General features: G+C 41.2%; 1 protein-coding gene across 1 annotated transcript in view; it reads right to left on the bottom strand.

The window, feature by feature from the left end:
- LOC139556313 (scavenger receptor class A member 5-like) overlaps positions 1-21,865 on the bottom strand; it is a 63,149-nt gene that overhangs the window by 2,041 nt on the left and 39,243 nt on the right. Inside the window, exons 4-8 of the mRNA XM_071370133.1 lie at positions 20,532-21,206; positions 18,645-18,725; positions 17,861-17,968; positions 12,815-12,880; positions 2,201-2,389 (exon numbers count right to left, since the gene is read on the bottom strand). Of these exons, the coding sequence (XP_071226234.1) occupies positions 2,201-2,389; positions 12,815-12,880; positions 17,861-17,968; positions 18,645-18,725; positions 20,532-21,206 (1,119 nt within the window). The remainder of the gene's footprint in view (positions 1-2,200; positions 2,390-12,814; positions 12,881-17,860; positions 17,969-18,644; positions 18,726-20,531; positions 21,207-21,865) is intronic.

Below are 21,865 nucleotides of genomic sequence, written 5' to 3'. Positions count from 1 at the left end.
AGTAACATTAGCATAAGCATGTCTGTCTTACTCCACATTTGATTCCGATTTCTTCAGGGTTATATTTGAATGCTGACAAAATAACAAGCACAAAAAGCACAATATGTTTTTTATAAACCTGAATCAGACGTTCATTTATTTTACTCTATGCTGAGAGTTTACAGATATGCATGAGGGCCTCCTTCCATAGACCAATCAGAGGCTGTGTACGGGTGAGAGGATTCATAGACAGACTTGATGAAAGACCATTAGAGGCCAATATAATATCAATATATCCTGCTCTAGTTGGAGCCAGCAGACTAGACCATCAAACTGTTTAACGTCAGGGCTGGTCTGATATAGCGTATAAATAGAAGTCTGTAATGAGAATTCTTTGTGTTGTTTGGTAGTAATGTCTCAATTTCAGCAATTCTATCTATCGTTGTGTGTCTTGGCTCCAAAGAAGTAGTATCCCTAATGTTCAAATGAGTCCTGTCCCTCTCATGTTTAAGAACAGGATGTGTAAGTAAATATCATACCATATTGTTTTCCATATACTTTATGACCAACGGTATTGTCGAGGACGGACCACAATCACGAAGGCCTGGCCTACTGTCTATCTACTCTATCCGTTTGTTCACAGAAACATTTTGAACTTTAAGTGTGAGCAATATTTTCCCTTCGAATGTTGGCGAACACAGTGTGTATGATCAGAGTTCTGCTCAAAGGTCTTTCTACCACATTTAGCACCATAAAGTGCTAAAGTGGCGACTCCAAGTCGTAGCACAACCAACTACATTACATTGAATAACTGAAACATCTTGAGTGCAGCATGAACATGAAGCAAACTTGAAAAGAAAACTTGGCCAGGGCCGGTATAGTATAGTGTACATTCAGCACAGATTTTCAGAGGCTGATGCATCACTGTTGGGTTTATTTTAACAAGACATGCCTCCTAAACTGGTTTACCCCAGATCTTAACACTTCGTTTCAGAATTATTTATTGGACTGACCATGCAGTGATGTACAATGTCGTCTCTAACTTAATTATAGATATATCACATCAAAGATATTTGTCAAGAGTAAATAAACTGGAAACATTTGACTAAATGTAGCTTCACAAATGGGGTCTATGAAAGACATATTTACAATTATTTCATTCGTCCTCAAATAACATACACCCTCAAAAGCCAATGTGGATTATAATACATTTTAAAGCATGGCTCTTGGAATTAGTATTCCCAGAAACAAATAATATTAATACACCATAATATGTTGATTGGACCTAACAGAGGTGTGTGTGTGTGTGTGTGTGTGTGTGTGTGTGTGTGTGTGTGTGTGTGTGTGTGTGTGTGTGTGTGTGTGTGTGTGTGTGTGTGTGTGTGTGTGTGTGTGTGTGTGTGTGTGTGTGTGTGTGTGTGTGTGTGTGTGTGTGTGTGTGTGTGTGTGTGTGTGTGTGTGTGTGTGTGTGTGATGTAATGATAGTTGTTGAAAAAAGGTCATAGAGGAAACAGATATTACCACTGGGACTTTTTTGATGGCATCTGGCTCCTACTATTTTTCCATATAAACTTATATGAATCTCAGTAGTATTCTACTGCTGTGTGCACTAATACCCACCATAAAAAAGTACAATTACAAAAACAAATGATAAAAATCATAATCCTACTCCCTGAAACACATTTATCACAGTCTGTACTGTAGTTAGTTCCTAACTAGATGGAGATAAACTGCAAAGTGGCTTCCCAACATTTTTACATCTGTTCTCAGAACGATTAAAAACCTTCAGTTTTACCGTTCAGGAAACGTATGGCTTCGTTCTAAGAACTAATGGGAAACCAAAAATCAAAATAATTTTAGACCCAAGCCACCCCGTGTACCCGGACTTTGAACTACCCCCCTCTGAACGCAGGTATAGGGCACCCTCGGCAGGAAAAACAGAGCTAGACAATCAATTGTGCCAGGTGTGATATCCCTCCGAAATAGCTCGGGCTAATGTTCCTATCGACTCAGTAAGGCCAGCAGGCTAGTCTCTTTTTATTGGTATGTACTGTAACTGTTATGAAAGTTGTATTGTCAATTTGTTTTGTACTTAAACGCCACTTAAACGTGTACATGACACTGCAACAAAATTTCCCCATGGGGACAATGAAGTCAGTAAAGTAAAGCTAAACTTACATTCCCACAACTTCCAAGGAACCAAATGTGCTAGCTGGGTTACCTTGTCCAAACCGGCCTGTTTTATGGATCTCGAAGGCCCCTGTGTAGCCAAGCATCCTGCAGACCACGTCACCGTCCTTCTTGTCCCAGACGTCGTCACACACCGTTCCCCAGCGCCTCTCATGGAACACCTCCACTCTCCCCTCGTGAGGGCCTGATCCATTCACCAGTCTCACCAGTGTCTCGTCCACTGAAACATACACATGCACACGCACGCACACACACACACACACACAGCAGGAGAGCGAGACATGACTGGTGGTTAGACAAGGGATGCTGAAGGGTTCATAGACCACAGATAAGGTTGAGATGGCTTGACTCAGTGTATTAGTTTTGTGCATTCATTTTGTTTGTAGACATCTTTCACCACACGTTGGTTTAATCACCAAAACACAACATAATTACATCTTGTACATTTTTATCGCTTTGGTGCAATTTCCTCAAGTATGTTGTACATTTTCACAACTGTTAGTACAAAACTCAAAACAGATAATCAAAAAGCACTTGTTTCAAAACTTTAAGCACATTTTCAATTGATTAAGTATAACACACAAAATCATACAGTCACTTTTTCACCAAACTTAATCAGTGTTTCATCTAGAAATACATGTTTCACATTACAATACATGTTCATATAAAGTAATTGCCTTTCACAATGCAATTCTCACATTACTTTTGATATGATTCTTTTATCTTTTGTTAAAGAGTACTATTACTTGTACTATTACTTAACCCAATTGCTCTTAATTGATGATCATCTAACCGTTTGGTAAACCTGTAGATTTAACATGCCAACTGGCTTGTCTAGTACAGATTATGAGAACTACATCATGAAAATGTATGTCTGTAAATTAGAAACATAAATATGATATACTGTATACTCAAAAGTACTGCTATGATGATGACTAATATGATTTAAATTCACAGTATATTGAAAAAAATATCTGATTTTGACAAGTTCAGAGATGTACTGTATGTAACTAATCAAATTCAAGTGCATTGGTTGTGTACACAGATTAGCAAATGTTACAGCAGGAAATGCAACCCCTATACAGTAAACATGTATCCAAAATTAAAACTGTACATTAAGAAGATATCATTATGTTGTATTTTGGTGATTAAACCAATGTATTCATTATATTTCACATTCAACTTATATTTGGTGAAAGATGTCTACAAACAAAATGAATGCACAATGAAAGGTTTTGAATGTAAGACTGGCTGTGTTACAAATGTTACCAGTTTGGAGTTTAGAAAATTCAACACATACTTGTGAACATAGTACCAAAGCAAAAAATAAATAAAACAGTAGTTCTTTTAACAACCAGTTAATCCAACAGAAGAAAATGTAAGATACATGATTCATAATTGTCCTTTGAATGTAGTATGCTACAGTACATTACACTGTTTTCACATTAAGTATTACACTAGCACTACCCATTAAAAATGACTAAACATCACATTTCCATAATTTCTATCCCATGTGTGATCAAAGGTGTGATCATTGAAGGCATCTTTCACAATGTAATCAAAAAAATAAATGAAAGAAAAACAATTTTTCTAACAGGCACTAATTTGAGCCTTGTCTTGATCATTTATCACTTTATCACTTGATCATTTATCACTTTTATTTATTTACTTTTCTGCTCTTTTGCACACCAGTATCTCTACTTGCACATGATCATCTGATGATTTATCACTCCAGTGTTAATCTGCTAAATTGTAATTATTCGATTTATTGCCTACCTCCTCATGCCTTTTGCACACATTGTATATAGATTCTCTTTTTTTCTACCATGTTATTGACTTGTTTATTGTTTACTACATGTGTAACTCTGTGTTGTTGTCTGTTCACACTGCTATGCTTTATCTTGGCCAGGTCGCAGTTGCAAATGAGAACTTGTTCTCAACTAGCCTACCTGGTTAAATAAAGGTGAAATAAAAAAATAAAATAAAATTTGGCCATAGGTTTTCATCAGAGTCGCAGAAAAATATCCTCATTGTTCATGCACCTGGGAAGAAAAACTTTTGGCATTGCGAATCTAAGCCTAACATAGGTCTGGATTGAAATCATTGTATGCCTCATCCATGGCCTGAAGGAGGGTGGTTCGCTGATGGGGATGGCAATAAATTGTAAAGTATTTTGTCTGTAATGTAATTTTGGTTATGTGTCGGACCTCAGTAAGACTAGCTGTCACCATTGACGTCAGCTAATGGGGATCCTAATATACATATACAAAAATATCATACATACATCTTCCACCTGTATTGTAATCGTGTATTGTATTTTACAGTAATGCATTGTGGTGATTGTTGTGTTGTGCGTGAGCATACGTGACTGGATGGCCAGCACTACAGTATTGTACTTGCGTATGTATTGTAGTGATCCTGTACGTGGTTCAGTTCATAAGAGCATGGCACTAGCTCATTTCCTATAATTCTAACAATTTTTACCATGGCTTGGTTTCATTTGAAGCATCTTTTTATACGTCTCTTGTTTGTATAAATTGCAAAGACATTGGCAACTTTGTATTTGTAGTCAACTTTGTTCTGAAGTTATCAGCGGTCACAGAGAGACGGATAAACCATGTGATTCTATGATTAGCGGAGATATTCTGAGGGCGAAAAAGCATTTAACGATGCGCATTTAATGATTTATTTAACTTTTATTTAACTAGGCAAATCAGTTAAGAACAAATTCTTATTTACAATGACGGCCTACCCCGGCCAAACCCTAACCCAGACGACGCTGGGCCAATTGTGCACTGCCCTACGGGACTCCTAATCACGGACAGTTGTGATATAACCTGGAATCGAACCAGGGTCTGTAGTGACGCCTCTAGCACTGAGATGCAGTGTCTTAGACCGCTGCGCCACTCGGGAGCCCACTTAACAGTTCTACGAATGGTCTGAGCCAGGCGTTGGATGATGAGCATTTTCAAGTGCAACGTTAATAACGATGGTTTTGGGAATCATCTCAGAGATTTAATGCTCCTACGAAGGTTCTAACAATGAACTTAGTATTAAAATGCTTGTAGGAAACCGGGCCCAGCATGGTTATTGTCTTTAATTAGTGAACACATGCTTTTTTTCAATAAGTTTGTTTAAAGCATTGTTTGTCATTTTCATGTAGACTGATAAATCCATCCGATATGGAGCAACAAGCCAAACATCTTTAACTTTGTCAATTTTGTTATTTTTCCATTACTGTGAAAATAAAATAAAACAAAACAAAACCTCACTTTTTTGTTCAACGCAGGAGAAGGCATGGAAAACGATTAGTACCTCTCATTGGAAAATGTACTCTGACTCAACTAGCCTTTATTTACCTTAATAAGAGATTAATAACGTCGGGCTCCAAATGGCTGAATATGAATCTGGAGGAAAGACTCGAGAAGAACACAGGAACATCTCAATAATGTGTTGCAGATGTTGAGCCTGAGCTCTGCTCTACTCTTGGCCTGAGACATGCCAAGAATCTGGCAGATTGAAAACGTGTCTGCTACAGACATGTAGCCGGAACTTTCATTTTGCCATTAGGGATTACTCTGATAACGGCTCAGGAAACTTCAATCTGTCTGGAGAAAAGCATATCCAAGTTATCTCTGATGGGGGTGTGATGAAGCTAGGCCAGACCCAGGGTCATACTGGCAGAGTAATTAACATAGCAAAGCGGACAATGGTCTGTCTACAGTAGGTAGCACGACTAACAAGGAGAAGTCCAAGCTCTTCTAAATGCCTAATCCAGCTCAAGAGCCTACAAGGCCAAACCAGAGATACACATACCTACTGTATTATCACTAAAATTAAACAGCCATACAGCTGTAGGTGTGTAACATGGTTCTTATGTATTAAATGTTTATGTATTTTTATTGGTTGGTTCAAGTCAGATGTCAATAAGGTGTTATGTCATTGGCTAAACTTGCAGATAGGAGGAGATTGCAAACATCAATTCTACCCAGTCTGAAATTGACATGCAAGCGGTAGGTCACTTTCTGAAATAGTGCATTCTATTTACGTATTAACAATGTGTACGAGTTCACTATGCACATTTCCTGAAATATATACAGTGCAGTCGGAAAGTATTCAGACCCCTTGACTCTTTCCACTTTGTTACGTTACAGCCTTATTCTAAAATGGACAAAATAAAAAAAATCCTCATCAATCTACACACGATACCCCATAATGACAAATGAAAACAGGGTTTTAGAAAACAGAAATACCTTATTTACATAAGTATTCAGACTCCTTGCTATGAGACTTGAAATTGAGCTCAGGTGCATCCTGTTTCCATTGATCATCTTTAAGGTGTTTCTACAACTTGATTGGAGTCCACCTGTGGTAAATTCAATTTATTGGACATGATTTGGAAAGGCACACACCTGTCTATATAAGGTCCCACAGTTGACAGTGCATGTCAGAGCAAAAACCAAACCATGCGGTCAAAGGAATTGTCCGTAGACCCCCGAGACAGGATTGTGACAAGGCACAGATCTGGGGAAGGGTACATTACTGCAGCATTGAAGGTCCCCAAGAACACAGTGGCCTCCATAATTCTTAAATGGAAGAAGTTTGGAACCACCAAGACTCTTCTCGGCCAAACTGAGAAATTGTTGGAGAAGGGCCTTGGTCAGGGAGGTGACCAAGAACCCGATGGTCACACTGACAGAGCTTCAGCGTTCCTTTGTGGAGATGGGAGGACCTTCCAGAAGGACAACCATCTCTGCAGCACTCCACCAACCAGGCCTTTATGGTAGAGTGGCCAGACGGAATCCACTCCTCAGTAAAAGGCACATGACAGCCCGCTTGGAGTTTGTCAAAAGGCACCTAAAGATGCTCAGACCATAAGAAACAAGATTCTCTGGTCTGATGAAACCAAGATAGAAACTGAATGCCAAGCATCACGTCTGGAGGAAACCTGGCACCATCCCTACGGTGAAGCATGGTGGTGGCAGCATCATGCTGTGGGGAGGTTTTTCAGCGGCAGGGACTGGGAGACTTCTTGTCAGGATCAATGGAAAGGTGAACAGAGCAAATTACAGAGAGATCCTTGATGCAAACCTGCTCAAGAGCGCTCAGCACCTCAGACGTGGGGCGAAGGTTCACCTTCCAAAAGGACAACAACCTTCAGCACACAGCCAAAACAATGCAGGAGTGGCTTCAGGACAAGACTCTGAATGTCCTTGAGTGGCCCAGTCAGAACCCGGACCTGAAACCGATCGAACATCTCTGGAGAGAACTGAAAATAGCTGTGCAGCAACACTACCCATCCAACCTGATAGAGAGGATGTGCAGAGAAGAATGGGAGAAACTTCCCAAATACAGGTGTGCCAAGCTTGTAGCGTCATACCCAAGAAGACTTGAGACTGTAATCGCAGCCAAAGGTGCTTCAACAAAGTACTGAGTAAAGGGTCTGAATACTTACAGAAATGTCATATTTCAGTTTGTAAAATGTACTGGCAGCTTCATTAAATAGTACCTGCAAAACACCAGTCTCAACGTCAACAGCGGACAGTGAAGAGGCGACTCCGGGATGCTGGCCTTCTAGGCAGAGTTGCAAAGAAAACGCCATACCTCAGACTGGCCAATAAAAAGAAAAGATTAAGATGGGGAAAAGAACAGAGGAACTCTGCCTAGAAGGCCAGCATCACAGAGTCGCCTCTTCACTGTTGACGTTGAGACCGGTGTTTTGCGGGTACTATTTAATGAAGCTGCCAGTTGAGGACTTGTGAGGCGTCTGTTTCTCAAACTAGACACTCTAATGTACTTGTCCTCTTGCTCAGTTGTGCCCAATTCTATTCTGGAGAGAGCCAGTTTGCGCTGTTCTGTTCTGTGAGTAGTACACAGCATTGTACCAGATCTTCAGTTTCTTGGCAATTTTTTGGAAGGAATAGCCTTCATTTCTCAGAGCGAGAATAGACTGACGAGTTTCAGAAGAAAGTTCTTAGTTTCTGGCCATTTTGAGCCTGTAATCGAACCCACAAATGCTGACGCTCCAGATACTCAACTAGTCTAAAGAAGGACAGTTTTAATGCTTCTTTAATCAGAACAACAGTTTTCAGCTGTGCTAACATAATTGCAAAAGGGCTTTCTCCTGATCAATTATCCTTTTAAAATGTAAAACTTGGATTGGCTAACACAACATGCCATTGGAACACAGGAGTGATGGTTGCTGATAATGGGCCTCTGTACGCCTATGTAGACAATAGTCATTTACAACATTAACAATGTCTACACTGTATTTCTGATCAATTTGATGTTATTTTAATAGACAAAACATTTGCTTTTCTTTCAAAAACAAGGACATTTCTAAGTGACCCAAAACTTTTGAACGGTATTGTATATTTATATTATATTTATAAAGATATATGGGGGATTGGAAATGATGCATTGATAGAAGATAAACTGTGCTGTAGCCTATTGCAGAATAAGGACAATTTAACAAACAATCTCCCATGTCGAGTTTGTCTACTTGGTCAAGCATTTACTCTATAAGTCATCTCTGATTGAGATCTGTATGTCTGAAAATAAAGACCTCAACATCTCTTGTTAAACCCTTCAGGCTTTCATTGAATACAGTTGAAGTCGTAAGTTTACATACACTTAGGTTGGAGTCATTAAAACTCGTTTTTCAACCACTCCACAAATTTCTTGTTAACAAACTACAGTTTTGGCATGTCGGTTAGGACATCTACTTCTCGCATGACACAAGTAATTTTTCCAACAATTGTTGACAGACAGGTTAATTCCCTTATAATTCACTGTACCACAATTCCAGTGGGTCAGAAGTTTATATACACTAAATTGACTGTGCCTTTAAACAGCTTGGAAAATTCCAGAAAATGATGTCATGGATTTAGAAGCTTCTGATAGGCTAATTGACATCATTTTAGTCAATTGGAGGTGTACCTGTGGATGTATTTCAAGGCCTAGATTCAAACTCCGTGCCTCTTTGCTTGACATCATGGGGAAATCAAAAGAAATCAGCCAAGACCTCAGAAAAAAATTGTAGACCTCCACAAGTCTGGTTCATCCTTGGGAGCAATTTCCAAATGCTTGAAGGTACCACGTTCATCTGTACAAACAATAGTACACAAGTATAAACACCATGGGACCACGCAGCCGTCATACCGCTCAGGAAGGAGACGCATTCTGTCTCCTAGAGATGAATGTACTTTGGTGCAAAAAGTGCAAATAAATCCCAGAACAACAGCAAAGGACCTTGTGAAGATGCTGGAGGAAACAGGTACAAAAGTATATATATTCACAGTAAAACGAGTCCTATATCGACATAACCTGAAAGGCCACTCAGCAAGGAAGAAGCCACTGCTCCAAAACCGCAATAAAAAAAGCCAGACTACGGTTTGCAACTGCACATGGGGACAAATATCGTACTTTTTGGAGAAATGTCCTCTGATCTGATGAAATAAAAATAGAACTGTTTGGCCATAATGAACATCGTTATGTTTGGAGGAAAAAGGGGGTGGCTTGCAAGCCGAAGAACACCATCCCAACCGTGAGGCACGGGGGTGGCAGCATCATGTTGTGGGGGTGCTTTGCTGCAGGAGGGACTGGTGCACTTCACAAAATAGATGGCATCATGAGTAAGGAAAATTATGTGGATATATTGAGGCAACATCTCAAGACAGCAGTCAGGAAGTTAAAGCTTGATTGCAAATGGGTCATCCAAATGGACAAGGACCCCAAGAATACTTCCAAAGTTGTGACAAAATGGCTGAAGAACAACAAAGTCAAGGTATTGGAGTGGCCATCACAAAGCCCTGAACTCAATCCTATAGAAAATGTGTGGGCAGAACTGAAAAAGCGTGTGCGAGCAAGGAGGCCTACAAACCTGACTCAGTTACACCAGCTCTGCCAGGAGCTCTCAACTTATTGGAGGAAGCGTGTGAAAGGCTACCCGAAACATTTGATCCAAGTTAAACAATTTAAAGGCAATGCTACCAAATACTAATTGAGTGTATGTAAACTTCTGACCCACTGGGAATGTGATGAAAGGAATAAAAGCTGAAATAAATCATTATCTCTACTATTATTCTGACATTTCACATTCTTAAATAAAGTGGTGATCCTAACTGACCTAAGACAGGGAATGTTTACCAGGATTAAGTGTCAGGAATTGTGAAAAACTGAGTTTAAATGTATTTGGCTAAGGTGTATGTAAACTTCCGACTTCAACTGTAAATGTGTTTATCAGTTTACTGGTTAGGCAAACACAATCTGTGTTCAACCCCTGGATGGGCCCCTGCCTATAGTCCTTAAGGGAGTTTCATATGCAAGACCTCACCTCCTAGAGATGGCTATCACAGGGACCAGTCTATGTGCTACCGTAACTGCTCTGACGTTATCTCCTCTCAGGTCACCTCCGCTGTATGTGTTTGTGCTGGACTGTTTTCTGCCTTGTACAAAGAGGGTTATGTGTGGGCAATGTCGTCATCCTCTCGTGTGTGTGTGTGTGTGTGTGTGTGTGTGTGTGTGTGTGTTTGCACGACCCCGAGACAGCAAGAGTCCCTTTCCCTCAGCACACACACAGTGGGAGGGAAAGGGTGAGATGAGAACGGATTTAGAAAGAATAGGAAGGAGAGGAAATGCTAGATCTAGCCAGGATGTCATATTACAGGTCCCCTGCACATAAAGCCCAATCCTGGAGACCTGGAACGAAATAACTTATGAAAAACATCTCAGCCAGGTATAGACCTACCTATCATGAGGACAGCATGAGGCTTGGTTTGGTCCAATCATTTTAGAAATTCAGACAGAAATGTGTTAACACTTTACTCTAGACATAATCATACATCCAACAGAAAACCTCTTAGCAGAGCCTGTTAAAGTCCAGCTAATTGATCGGACGACCGCGTAATGAAAGCCAGTACTTCCCCTTTTCTAGCACCATGCTGCTGACATCTCTCTACAGTTTCACAACTAAACTATTTGTTCTAGAAAAAGAGCCAATTGGTTAAGTCCTAAGGGAAAGAGCACTAAAAACCATGCTGTCAATACCTTATAAAAACAGACACATTGTCAAAAGTGCATTTGGAAGATTGGAAAACTGGCCCACTTTGAAATGCTGTATGTCATCAAAACAGCAATTTTAACTGGGTATTTTTCATCATTAAAATATACTCTGGGAAAAAAGATATCTAACTTGGTTTTGGCATGAAATGCATATAATCAGGGCATAAACAATAACAGAAGAAAAAGGACGTACAAAACTTCCACCAAACATTCTACACCTTCCTCCTTACTCTTAGAGGAGAGGAAGGGAGTGAACCTTGATCTTAGAGCAACAGTTTACAACATCTGGCAGGGAACCGATGTTTGGCCCTTTGCAACAACATTTCTGGACTAATGGACTAAGACCATGCTGTGTGTGTGTGCTCGTGCGTGCGTGCGTGCGTGTGTGTGTAGGCAGACACTTCAAATGTGGAGACTGAAGCTTGTGGCTGTCCTGTAAAAATGATCTGTCAAAGCCAAGCTTACTCCAGTTTCTTGGGACTCTTGGGATATCATATCAAAGTTTGGTACCCCCATTCTGAGAGGTGTGAAGGTGAAAGGCAATGCTATGGCAACAATTACCAAGCAAGCATTAAAGCACCTGCCATTTTACAGCTTGTCAAGCTAGGGGCTTTAGGTCCAACTGCACCCCCAACCCTCAGCCCCAACCCTCACCCCCAACTTTCAGCCACAACCCTCAGCCTTCTAGGATCATTAACAAAAATATATATTTTACCTTTACTTAACTAGGCAAGTCAGTTAAGAACAAATTCTTATTTACAATGACGGCCTACCGGGGAACAGTTGGTTAACTGCCTTGTTCAGGGGCAGAACGACAGATTTGTACCTTGTCAGCTCGGGGATTCAATCCAGCAACCTTTCAGTTACTGGCCCAATGCTCTAACCCCTAGGCTACCTGCCGCCCCCAAAAAACATGGTTGTCAGTTGTGACATTGTAAACATCAAGCGAGATAGAGGACTAATGACCCAGGGGACTGGGGAGCGCGATCCCCAACTCAAAGAGCCCCACGGGTTCTGAGCTGTGACAGACCTTCGTCTCACTACGAGAACCTACACTTTGTGACACCACTGCTTCCCACCAACCACCAGCATTCCATGTACAAGTAGAGCAGAGATGTATGCCTGTTGTGATTCGGTCCATAAAATTGTCTATTTTTCTATTTGATCCTTTGGCATCCCTGTTTACAAGTGATGCGTGTGTGCCAGGTGAGAGCCTCCACCTACTCATGTAAATGAGTGAGGAACTCACTAGACTGACACCAGCATGTGACGTCAGCTCTGGTGCTGAGTTTTGAAATGTTTTGTGATGGTACAAACTGCATTCTAAAGCCAAACAGAAAGATAGCAGGCCTCAAAAAACCTCTGCACTCCTTCGCCCCCTGAACAGCAGTAAACAATAATTGGTAGGTCAGTTAGGGTTAAATTCTGTAACCTACCTGTGTTTTACTACAACCTAATACAATAACCAATTTTACGATGCAGCAGTGTTACAGATATGTATGCAGATAACAATGGACCAACATCATTGAGAGGATGATGAACATCAGCAATCCCATAACTCTTCACTATTCACTGGTCTCACCTGTTTTTTCACCACGGTCACCTCGGTCTCCCTTCTCGCCTTTCAGTCCTCTGTCTCCTCCGTCACCTTGGAAAGGACAGACAGACAGACAGACAGACAGACAGACAGACAGACAGACAACAAAACATTGTGTACAGCCAGTGGAAACTTTAGGAGACGCACAGATGAATATTTCACTTCCTGTAACTACAAAATCAAACTGGACATAAATAAAACAGATGATCCTGTTGAACAAGATCAGTATTATGATCCTAGAGGACCTTCCCACATGCTATTTCTCTTCTAAATATTGCCCTCTCACTCTGTCATGGTTGACTTTGTGTAGGTGGGCCTGGATTAGGCCTAAAGCTAGGCTATGGTTTGAGGTTTCCATATTGCCTTCCTGGAATACTTCTGAGCAGGGCCACTGAAAAAAGTGTGGCGAGGTGGCATTTGCCATAGCTCTTTTCGATCAGGTGTGTTAGTGCCACACCACTTTTGATTTAGTTGAATAAAATATATTGATGCAAAGCTTTAAAAAGAGGGGCAAATTTGCCTCATGATTTGTTGACTTGTGCACAATTACTCTGTCCTTCACATCAGAGTGTTGCTGCAGGCTCTTTGCGTGTCTTCACCAATCAGATTCACGAAAATCGGAGGTTGCGCGGGCCGGGCACAATGCACAAAACTCAAGGTGTGCTCTCCACTTTCCTGCGCTTTCTCTGTGTCTCTGTATAGGAGACCCCCTTCTTTAAAATATAATTCATATGAACAAGTACATGGTTGCTGAAGTTTGACAGGGTTTTCATCCTCCCCAAGGCCAGTAGTTTTTCCAGGAGTTTTTTAAAACCTTGTGACCTGATCAGAAGAACTCTGGTCCCATCATAGCCCGTATTAAACCTTTTTACAACTGATTATTCACGTCATGCCATATAAGGTCAGAGTTTTAACTGGTTAGGTTACTAGATCAGGAAAACTACGGACCCAGATTTTTTTTCCCACCACACCACTCTGGGACCTGTGGTGCCACCTCTACTTGTGAGACAAGAATACTTGTGAGTAACTCTAAAATAGTCCCCCTCACACCGAGAAGAAAGACAGCTGAACCAACCTCAGGTCTGATTTTAGACATCCCTCAACTCAATTTCCCTTTGGATACCTTATCATCTTGTTAACGTGAACTGAAGACCCAAAAACTAAATGTAAGCACCTTGTCATTAGACTTAACAATTATAGGACAACCTCCTTGTGAACTACAGTATCTTCAGCTTGTGCTGAAGTGGACTAGAAAAACAGCACAAAGAAAAAGACAGTATATACAGCAAATACAGTATAGTGAGGTGTATGTTTCCCCAAATGTGAACATGAACACATATGTCCTTGTCACGCCCTGACCTTAGAGAGACTTTTTATTTCTCTATTTGGTTAGGTCAGGGTGTGATTTGGGTGGGCATTCTAGTTTTTCTAGTTTTTTGTTGGCCGGGTATGGTGCCCAATCAGAGGCAGCTGTCTATCGTTGTGTCTGATTGGGGATCATACTTAGGCAGCCTTTTCCACCTTTAGTTTGTGGGATCTTGTTTTTTGGTTAGTTGCCTGTGTGCATGCCATTAGTTTCACGTTTCGATTGTGCTTGATTGTTTTGTTTGGTGAGTTTCGATTTATTAAAAGATGTGGATCTCTACGCACGCTGCGCCTTGGTCCATTCATTTCAACGAGCGTGACAGTCCTTGATTCTATGTGATCTGACATCCATTGTTGTGGGCTATTGTTTTGTTTGTTGCTCTGCTCTCGTCGTCTGAGGCAACTCATCTGTCTGTCTGTGGGTTTTATGCCATATTATAAAAGACAAAAAGGAGTCAGAGCAAAAGACAACATCAATTTAACGATGAAAGGATTTTATGAAAAATCGCTGGGGTTGAGAGGCTGAAAGCACAGTCGTCCTGCAGCTCCTCTTTCAGAGTGAGCAGAGAGACATTTTATGGCGTCTTTCTGGCTTCACTACTTGAAGCCAGTTAACAGTCTTAAAAATGTTTTTAAAGAAGATCCTCCTTGGATACATTTGTGACCTGAAGAGGGCATCTGATGTTGATCTGGTGAGGATCTGAGTGTGGGTGCAGGGACATTCTGGAGCCTGGCAGTTTCATCTGAAAGTCTTGATTGTTACAAGTGTGCCAGCACCATACATTTAATTTACTGTCTGGACTTGAGAGAGGCTGTGGAAAATGAAGTAATCAGTCAACTTCAATCTTCAATTCCACTAAATTAAGATTTGTTGTATTTTGATATGTACCAGAAGTGTATGTCCATGATTATAGAGGACACCACACAATAAGGCAAAAATGACCATTATGGTACTGTCAACTTTTTTTGTAGAATATTCATAAAAATAACAAACTCTGGATATGCCTTTGATGGAATATTAAAATTCCTACCACTCAGTTCTGTGGGAACATCTCTCTGTAACTACAAGTTTAAAACCACAAGGTGTGGTTATGAGCTGTTACTGTAATAAAGTGACTATTATCCCACGTTTAATTCCTGTATTTTCAGATCCAGAATCACAGGAAAGGGTCCAATGGCAGTGGCACCCAAACAGAACCACCAATTGTCGGGTAGTGCTCTGAGCTGACCACATCCTCATAGTAATGTGTGCGGTGGTCAGGAAATGTTAGACACTTACTCTGGTTCAAACGCCCAATGCCAAACACAGCTCTAACTCACAGAAAAACATACATAAAGGCCTACTTTAACAGGCCACACAACATCTCTCCCTTTTCCACAAGGGTGCTTTTACAAGCTTTACTAAAAGGCTAAGTGCCTTTGTTATTTTATATTTATCTAACCCTGTGTTATGTGTGTTGTAGTCACAGTGAGTCAGTCTAACAGGGCTGGGAGGACAGGGCAGATAGAGAGGATCCAGATCCAATATTAATGTTATTGGATCACAGGGGTTTGAGCCTCCAGCACCGGACAGTTCAGCCAAACTAAACTGATCCAGCTGTTTGGTTTGCATAGAGAAATAAAATAAGTCCATTGTGGATAGTCAAATCCATGACCAATACAATAAGGCACTGCGTCTCAAATCATATGTGTGAGAGGAGTATCTGATTACAAAACAAGTGCTGATTCCCAACACACAAGGTGACGAAGGATGAAAAAGCTTCCTAGAAGCAAGGTTGGACTAGCCCTGAGACATGGCTGTAGACTCCTATGATATCTAGGCACCATAAGCGTCTACAGCCAGGTCTCAAGGCTAAGGTTGGACCAACTAAAAACTGGACATGGCTTTCCTCCATTATTATGGTGAGAGGGAGACATTTCTGTCTGCAAGGTTTTAGGTTGGCGGTTCAGCTGATAAGGAAGGTCTGCTTTGGGTTAGGATGGGGAGGCAGAGGGCATGAAGATATACAGTACCAGTCAAAAGTTTGGACACACCTACTCATTCAAGGGTTCTTCTTTATTTTTACTACTTATTTTTTACTATTACTCTACATTGTAGAAATAATAGTGAAGACATCATAACTATGAAATAACACATTTGGAATCATATGGTAACCCAAAAAATTGTTACGCAAATCAAAATATTTTTGAGATTTGAGATTCTTCAAAGTAGCCACCCTTTGTAGTCACCTGGAATGCATTTCAATTAACAGTTGTGCCTTGTTAAAAGTTAATTTGTAGAATTTATTTCCTTCTTAATGCGTTTGCGCCAATCAATTGTGTTGTAACAAGGTAGGGTTGGTATACAGAAGATAGCCCTATTTGGTGAAAGACCAAGTCCATATTATGGCAAGAACAGCTCAAATAAGCAAATAGAAATGACAGTCAATGTGGAAAATTTCAAGAACTTTGAAAGTTTCTTTAAGTGCAGTCGCAAAAACCATCAAACGCTATGTTGAAACTGGCTCTCGTGAGGACCGTCACAGGAAAGGAAGACCCAGATCTGCTGCAGATGATAAGTTCATTAGAGTTACCAGCCTCAACTGCACCTCAGATTGCAGCCCAAATAAGTAACAGACACATCTCAACATCAACTGTTCAGAGGAGACTGCATGAATCAGGCCCTCATGGTCGAATTGCTGCAAAGAAACCACTACTAAAGGACACCAACTAGAAGAAGAGACTTTCTTGGGCCAAGAAACACGAGCAATGTACATTAGACCGGTGGAAATCTGTCCTTTGCTCTCATGAGTACAAATTTGAGATTTTTGGTTCCAACCGCCGTGTCTTTGTGAGATGCACAGTAGGTGAACGGATGATCTCCGCATGTGTGGATCCCACCATGAAGCATGGAGGAGGAGGTGTGATGGTGTGGGGGTGCTTTGCTGGTGACACTGTCTGTGATTTATTTCGAATTCAAGGCACACTTAACCAGCATGGCTACTCAAAACACAACTACAGGCTGTGTAAAGGCTATTTAACCAAGAAGGAGAGTGATGGAATGCTGCATCAGATGACCTGGCTTCCACAATCACTCGACCTCAAACCAATTGAGATGGTTTGAGATGAGTTGGACCGCAGAGTGAAGGAAAAGCAGCCAACAAGTACTCAGCATTTGTGGGAACTCCTTCAAGACTGTTGGAAAAGCATTCCAGGTGACTACTTCATGAAGCTGGTTGAGAGAATGCCAAGAGAGTGCAAAGCTGTCATCAAGGAAAAGGGTGGCTACTTTGAAGAATCTCATATAAAATATATTTTAATTTGTTTAACACTTTTTTGGTTTCTACATGATTCCATTTGTGTTATTTCATAGTTTTGATGTCTTCACTATTATTCTACAATGTAGAAAATAGTAAAAATAAAGAAAAACCCTTGAATGAGTAGGTATGTCCAAACCTTTGACTGTTACTGTAGTTGTCAATGAGACACAACAAATCAGATGGAATAGACCCTGAGCCTCCATTGCCCTCTCTGGAGCCTGAGCTTAATAAGAGAGAGCATGCCATCACAGAAGGATAAGGGAGATAGATGTAACCATTGACAGCAGGTTCAAAGAGGCAGCGAGGTACAGATGATAGTTTAACTAATGGCTCTACAGCTGTCAGACAGTACTAATATCAGACATACCTTTGGGCCCTTCGGGTCCCATATCCCCTTTCTCCCCCTGTAGGCCGTCAGGGCCGCTCGGGCCCTTTAGTCCCCTTGGACCCTGGAAGCCTTTTTCTCCTGTAAAACCTGCCGGAAGTACATAAACAAAGCTTTGGATTTATTTTCCCAATTCTTTTCAAACAGGATATCTGAAATGCGTTTCAAAGAATGCAAACAGCCTATCTTATCCGAATCTTTGAGTACGATGGTCCGCTTGCATGCCATAATAACATTTTCCAATGTTCTCTTTCTTTATTCACCATTTAATTATGTAATGAAAGACTATCTCAGGGAATGCCCCTGCTACATTTCACAGGATGCTTTGAGCCCAGTTGGAGGGCTGTTATTAGGTTGCTAGCAGACAGAGTGGACTTATGGATTTGGAACCATAGAGGGTCGTGTTCACTAGGTAACCCCTGATGAATCAATAATTGAAGATATAGTCGCTGCATTACTAACAAGGTATACTGTAGTAACCAACTCTTTCATAAGTAGGATAGTGGACTGACTGATAGTTTGGATGTGGTAGGAGGAGTGTTTTGGATGGCTATAACAAATTCACATGTTCCATGCTCCTAAAGGGAGGATTGCTTTCAGCATTCTTCTTGGAAATATGTCTTTGAGGATTTAGGCTACATAATCCGTGACCCGGGCCAATTACAGTAAGATACGTTTCGAGGACATGGTTGAAAAATGGTTGAAGAATATCATGTATGTTGAAAGCTAGAATAGGACAAATGACAGTGCTGCACAGTGTACGGACCTCTCATCCCTATGAGGCCTGCCACACCAGGGGCACCAAGTGGCCCAACATCGCCCTTCTCACCTTTTGGTCCTGGAGGCCCTGTGGAAAACAACCTCATTAAAGCATTGAGTTGATCCCGACATAACAAACTGATGAATATACTGTAATATGAAGACAATATGATTACTGAAGTTGTGTAATCCCATAAATTGGCAGTTTCCTCTTGGTATGTCATTCATGTTTCACCACACTCTCGGACTAAAGCAGAGGAGCTCAAGGCAGAATCTGAGTCTGAAACATGGTTAACGGACATCATCCAACAATTGTTTTTACTTGGATCCAGTTAACTGACTTCAGATTTGTTTGTAGAATCAGCTTGGCCACAACGGAAACCACGTTACCTAAGGTACACCACAATGGAACCACAATTGAAAAGTTAGACATTAGTCTTGTTTTGTCCGACTGACATTTTCAAAGTAGCCTTTCAAATCATAATGTGAGCTGATCCCTAGATCCTAAGATACTGTCCTGGCGTAAAGTAGTGGCTAATGGCGAGTCAGAGTTGAAAGTTCACTTGGAAGTCTTCTCACCCTGGGGGGTCTGAAGGGAAAACCACTCCACTTAATTGGTGTTGACTGGTTTGTTTTAGTAGGATCAATGATATCACTCATCACGTCTTAATAGTTTTCTATTAATTCAATTAAGAATGCTCAAGAAAAACAAACATGCTCCATGAGGGTCAACCAGCATGCAACTTTCACATAAAGAGCTGTCCGTTAAACACCAATATGTGGTGCTGTGTCATGGGTCAGCAATTCTGAATCGGAGTAGGTTGGACAGAAAACACACGTTGGTAATGCCCTATTTGCATGTCAAGGGAAAACACCTGCAATGCAATCAGTTTTGAGACATTTGGTATCAATTTGATAGATTATTTAAACCATTGGCTTTCTGATAAAGCTGTGATGCTTTAAAAAAGCAAACATGTTTAGGCTATTTAAAGTGGCTGATATTGTTTTTACACTAAGGATGACCATTTATCAAATTATCCATTAAAAGAACATTCAAGTTTCCTTATTTTGTTTCACCACTAGTGAATAATTAAATTAGCGCTAGATCAATGTTTAAATTATGACAATTTCATTTCCATGAGAATGAAGGCAATGGACACAGTGATCCTCCCAGACAGAAGACACTTCACTAAAACAGCAAACATGTCACTCCTGAGGTCATTCCTGCTAATCAAGTGGCTGTGTGATGATTATAAATGTTTCCATGCTCACACTCTCCTCAGACCAACACATCACAGTTTCTTAATCCACCTCTCAACTTTGCTTAAATGTGTATTTCTTCCCCCTTCTCATTTGTTCACCACTGCCAAATTGGAAGGTAGGCATGAAACATAAGCTAAAGGCATTGGGATGGAGTGATGAAGGGAGGGAGAGGAGGCAGGCCAGAAATGCCAATTACCACGACAAGGTGTGGAGCTTTCCTGGCTAAACCCATGCTTAATGACAAGCAAATGGGATGTGCAGTGGAACAAATGACAGGGCTGATTTCCTTGGTTTTGGAGGCTTCTAAATGTAACCCACAATTGTTTCCAGACTAAATAAAACACTGCCCCATTCACATACAATATCAATCAGATTCTGATTCAAAGTCTTATTTGGCATGGATTCACATCACTGAATTCTGTCTAATTCCTGCTAACATTACATCATGACATACTTATTTGACATTTATTTAACCAGGAAAGTCATTGAGTATGATAGCAAGTCTCAACACAACATCAACATCTTCAACTCACATTTTCCTTAACCATCGTGTAAGGAGCTCAGTAATCATAGTGAGATTAATCATGACATAAACTTCATTCTAGCCAGTGATCAGTGATGGGGCCGTTACCTTCTAAATAGGTGATGTTCTTAAGGATATTGGAGTGCTCCCAGTCCTTGAGCCTCAGGTCCTCTGTGATGGTGCTGAGGATCTCTACCTCATTCTTCAGGGTCTCTTCCATGTGCACTTGTGTCTCCCTCATGTGCCGTGCATCCTGGCTTGCATTGCTGATCTGCACCTGCAGGTCCTGGATCTTTAGGTGATGGACGCTGATGTCGCTGGTGAACGTGTGGTTGACTGAGCCGACCGTCCAGCCAACCTCCTCCAGCCTATCCTTGAGCTGGTCCACCTGGTCCGCTGTGCTCCTCAGCAGGAGGTCGTGGTTGTGCAGCGAGACCGAGGCCTGGGCCAGCTGGTTGCTGAGCCCACTCACGTTCCTCTGGGTGGAGCGGTTCAGGACGGATACACGGTCCCCCAGCTGCTCCACGGTGCTGTCTGTCGACTGGCAGTGGCCTTGCAGATCCCTGATATCCCTCTCCAGGCCGCTCACTGCCCGGCCCAGCTGCTTTAAGGACTCACTGTGGTTCTGGAACAGGCTCTCCAGCTTCCAGATGTTCTCCAGGAGGTCTGCCTGAGAGGAGATGTCACCAAGGGACTGCTGGAGCTCCCGAGAGCGGTCCTCCATACGGGTCATGTTTTCCATCAGTGCCTCCTGCTTCTCTGAGGACATCTGGGACCTGGACACTGAGGAGGACACATGGAAGAGAGGAGAAAGACGAGAGGCTCAATTATACATCTCCTACATCTCCATAGCAGATAGAAAATGCTACTGATCAACAACACTTACTACAGAAAATGGCTCCTGAACATTTATCAATGCAATCCACTGCATTGGATCACTTAATTGTCACTGGGATGATGATTAATAACACTAGAGTTGTATACTACAGTATTACTATTAAAACAGCAAGATAGTGTCGTGATCTCTTTTATACCATTGGCAATGACTGTTTGTTGTTAATGTCTTTGGAAAGGAAAAAGAAGTGATCTATTTTAAACAACCTCTATAACAAGGCTTTTAAGGTTTATGTTCTGTTGGAGTGAAGTTTCTTAGTAACAGTGCAGTCAGCCAGAGAGATATTTTGAAACTAAATCCTCTCAGCTCTGCAATGACGACATCCTCTCTTATACTTTCGAGATCCTTATGTAAAAAAAGGGATGTTACTCAATCTGAGAAAAAGAGAATGTTGGGGAAATGGAAGGAAATGGCCAATTCCCAGCGCACATGTTCAAAATCCCTCTCATCCCTCTCCATGGTTATTAAACAATTGTTGCCTATGTGTGTGTTGTGGACCAGAACTAATTTAATTATTTCAATATGAGGGAAATGTTTCCTACATGGT

Source organism: Salvelinus alpinus, chromosome 27 (assembly GCF_045679555.1).
Source record: "Salvelinus alpinus chromosome 27, SLU_Salpinus.1, whole genome shotgun sequence".
Taxonomy (NCBI): domain Eukaryota; kingdom Metazoa; phylum Chordata; class Actinopteri; order Salmoniformes; family Salmonidae; genus Salvelinus; species Salvelinus alpinus.
The sequence above is the reverse complement of the archived record's forward strand: the minus strand, read 5'-3'. Positions and strand labels throughout refer to the sequence as shown.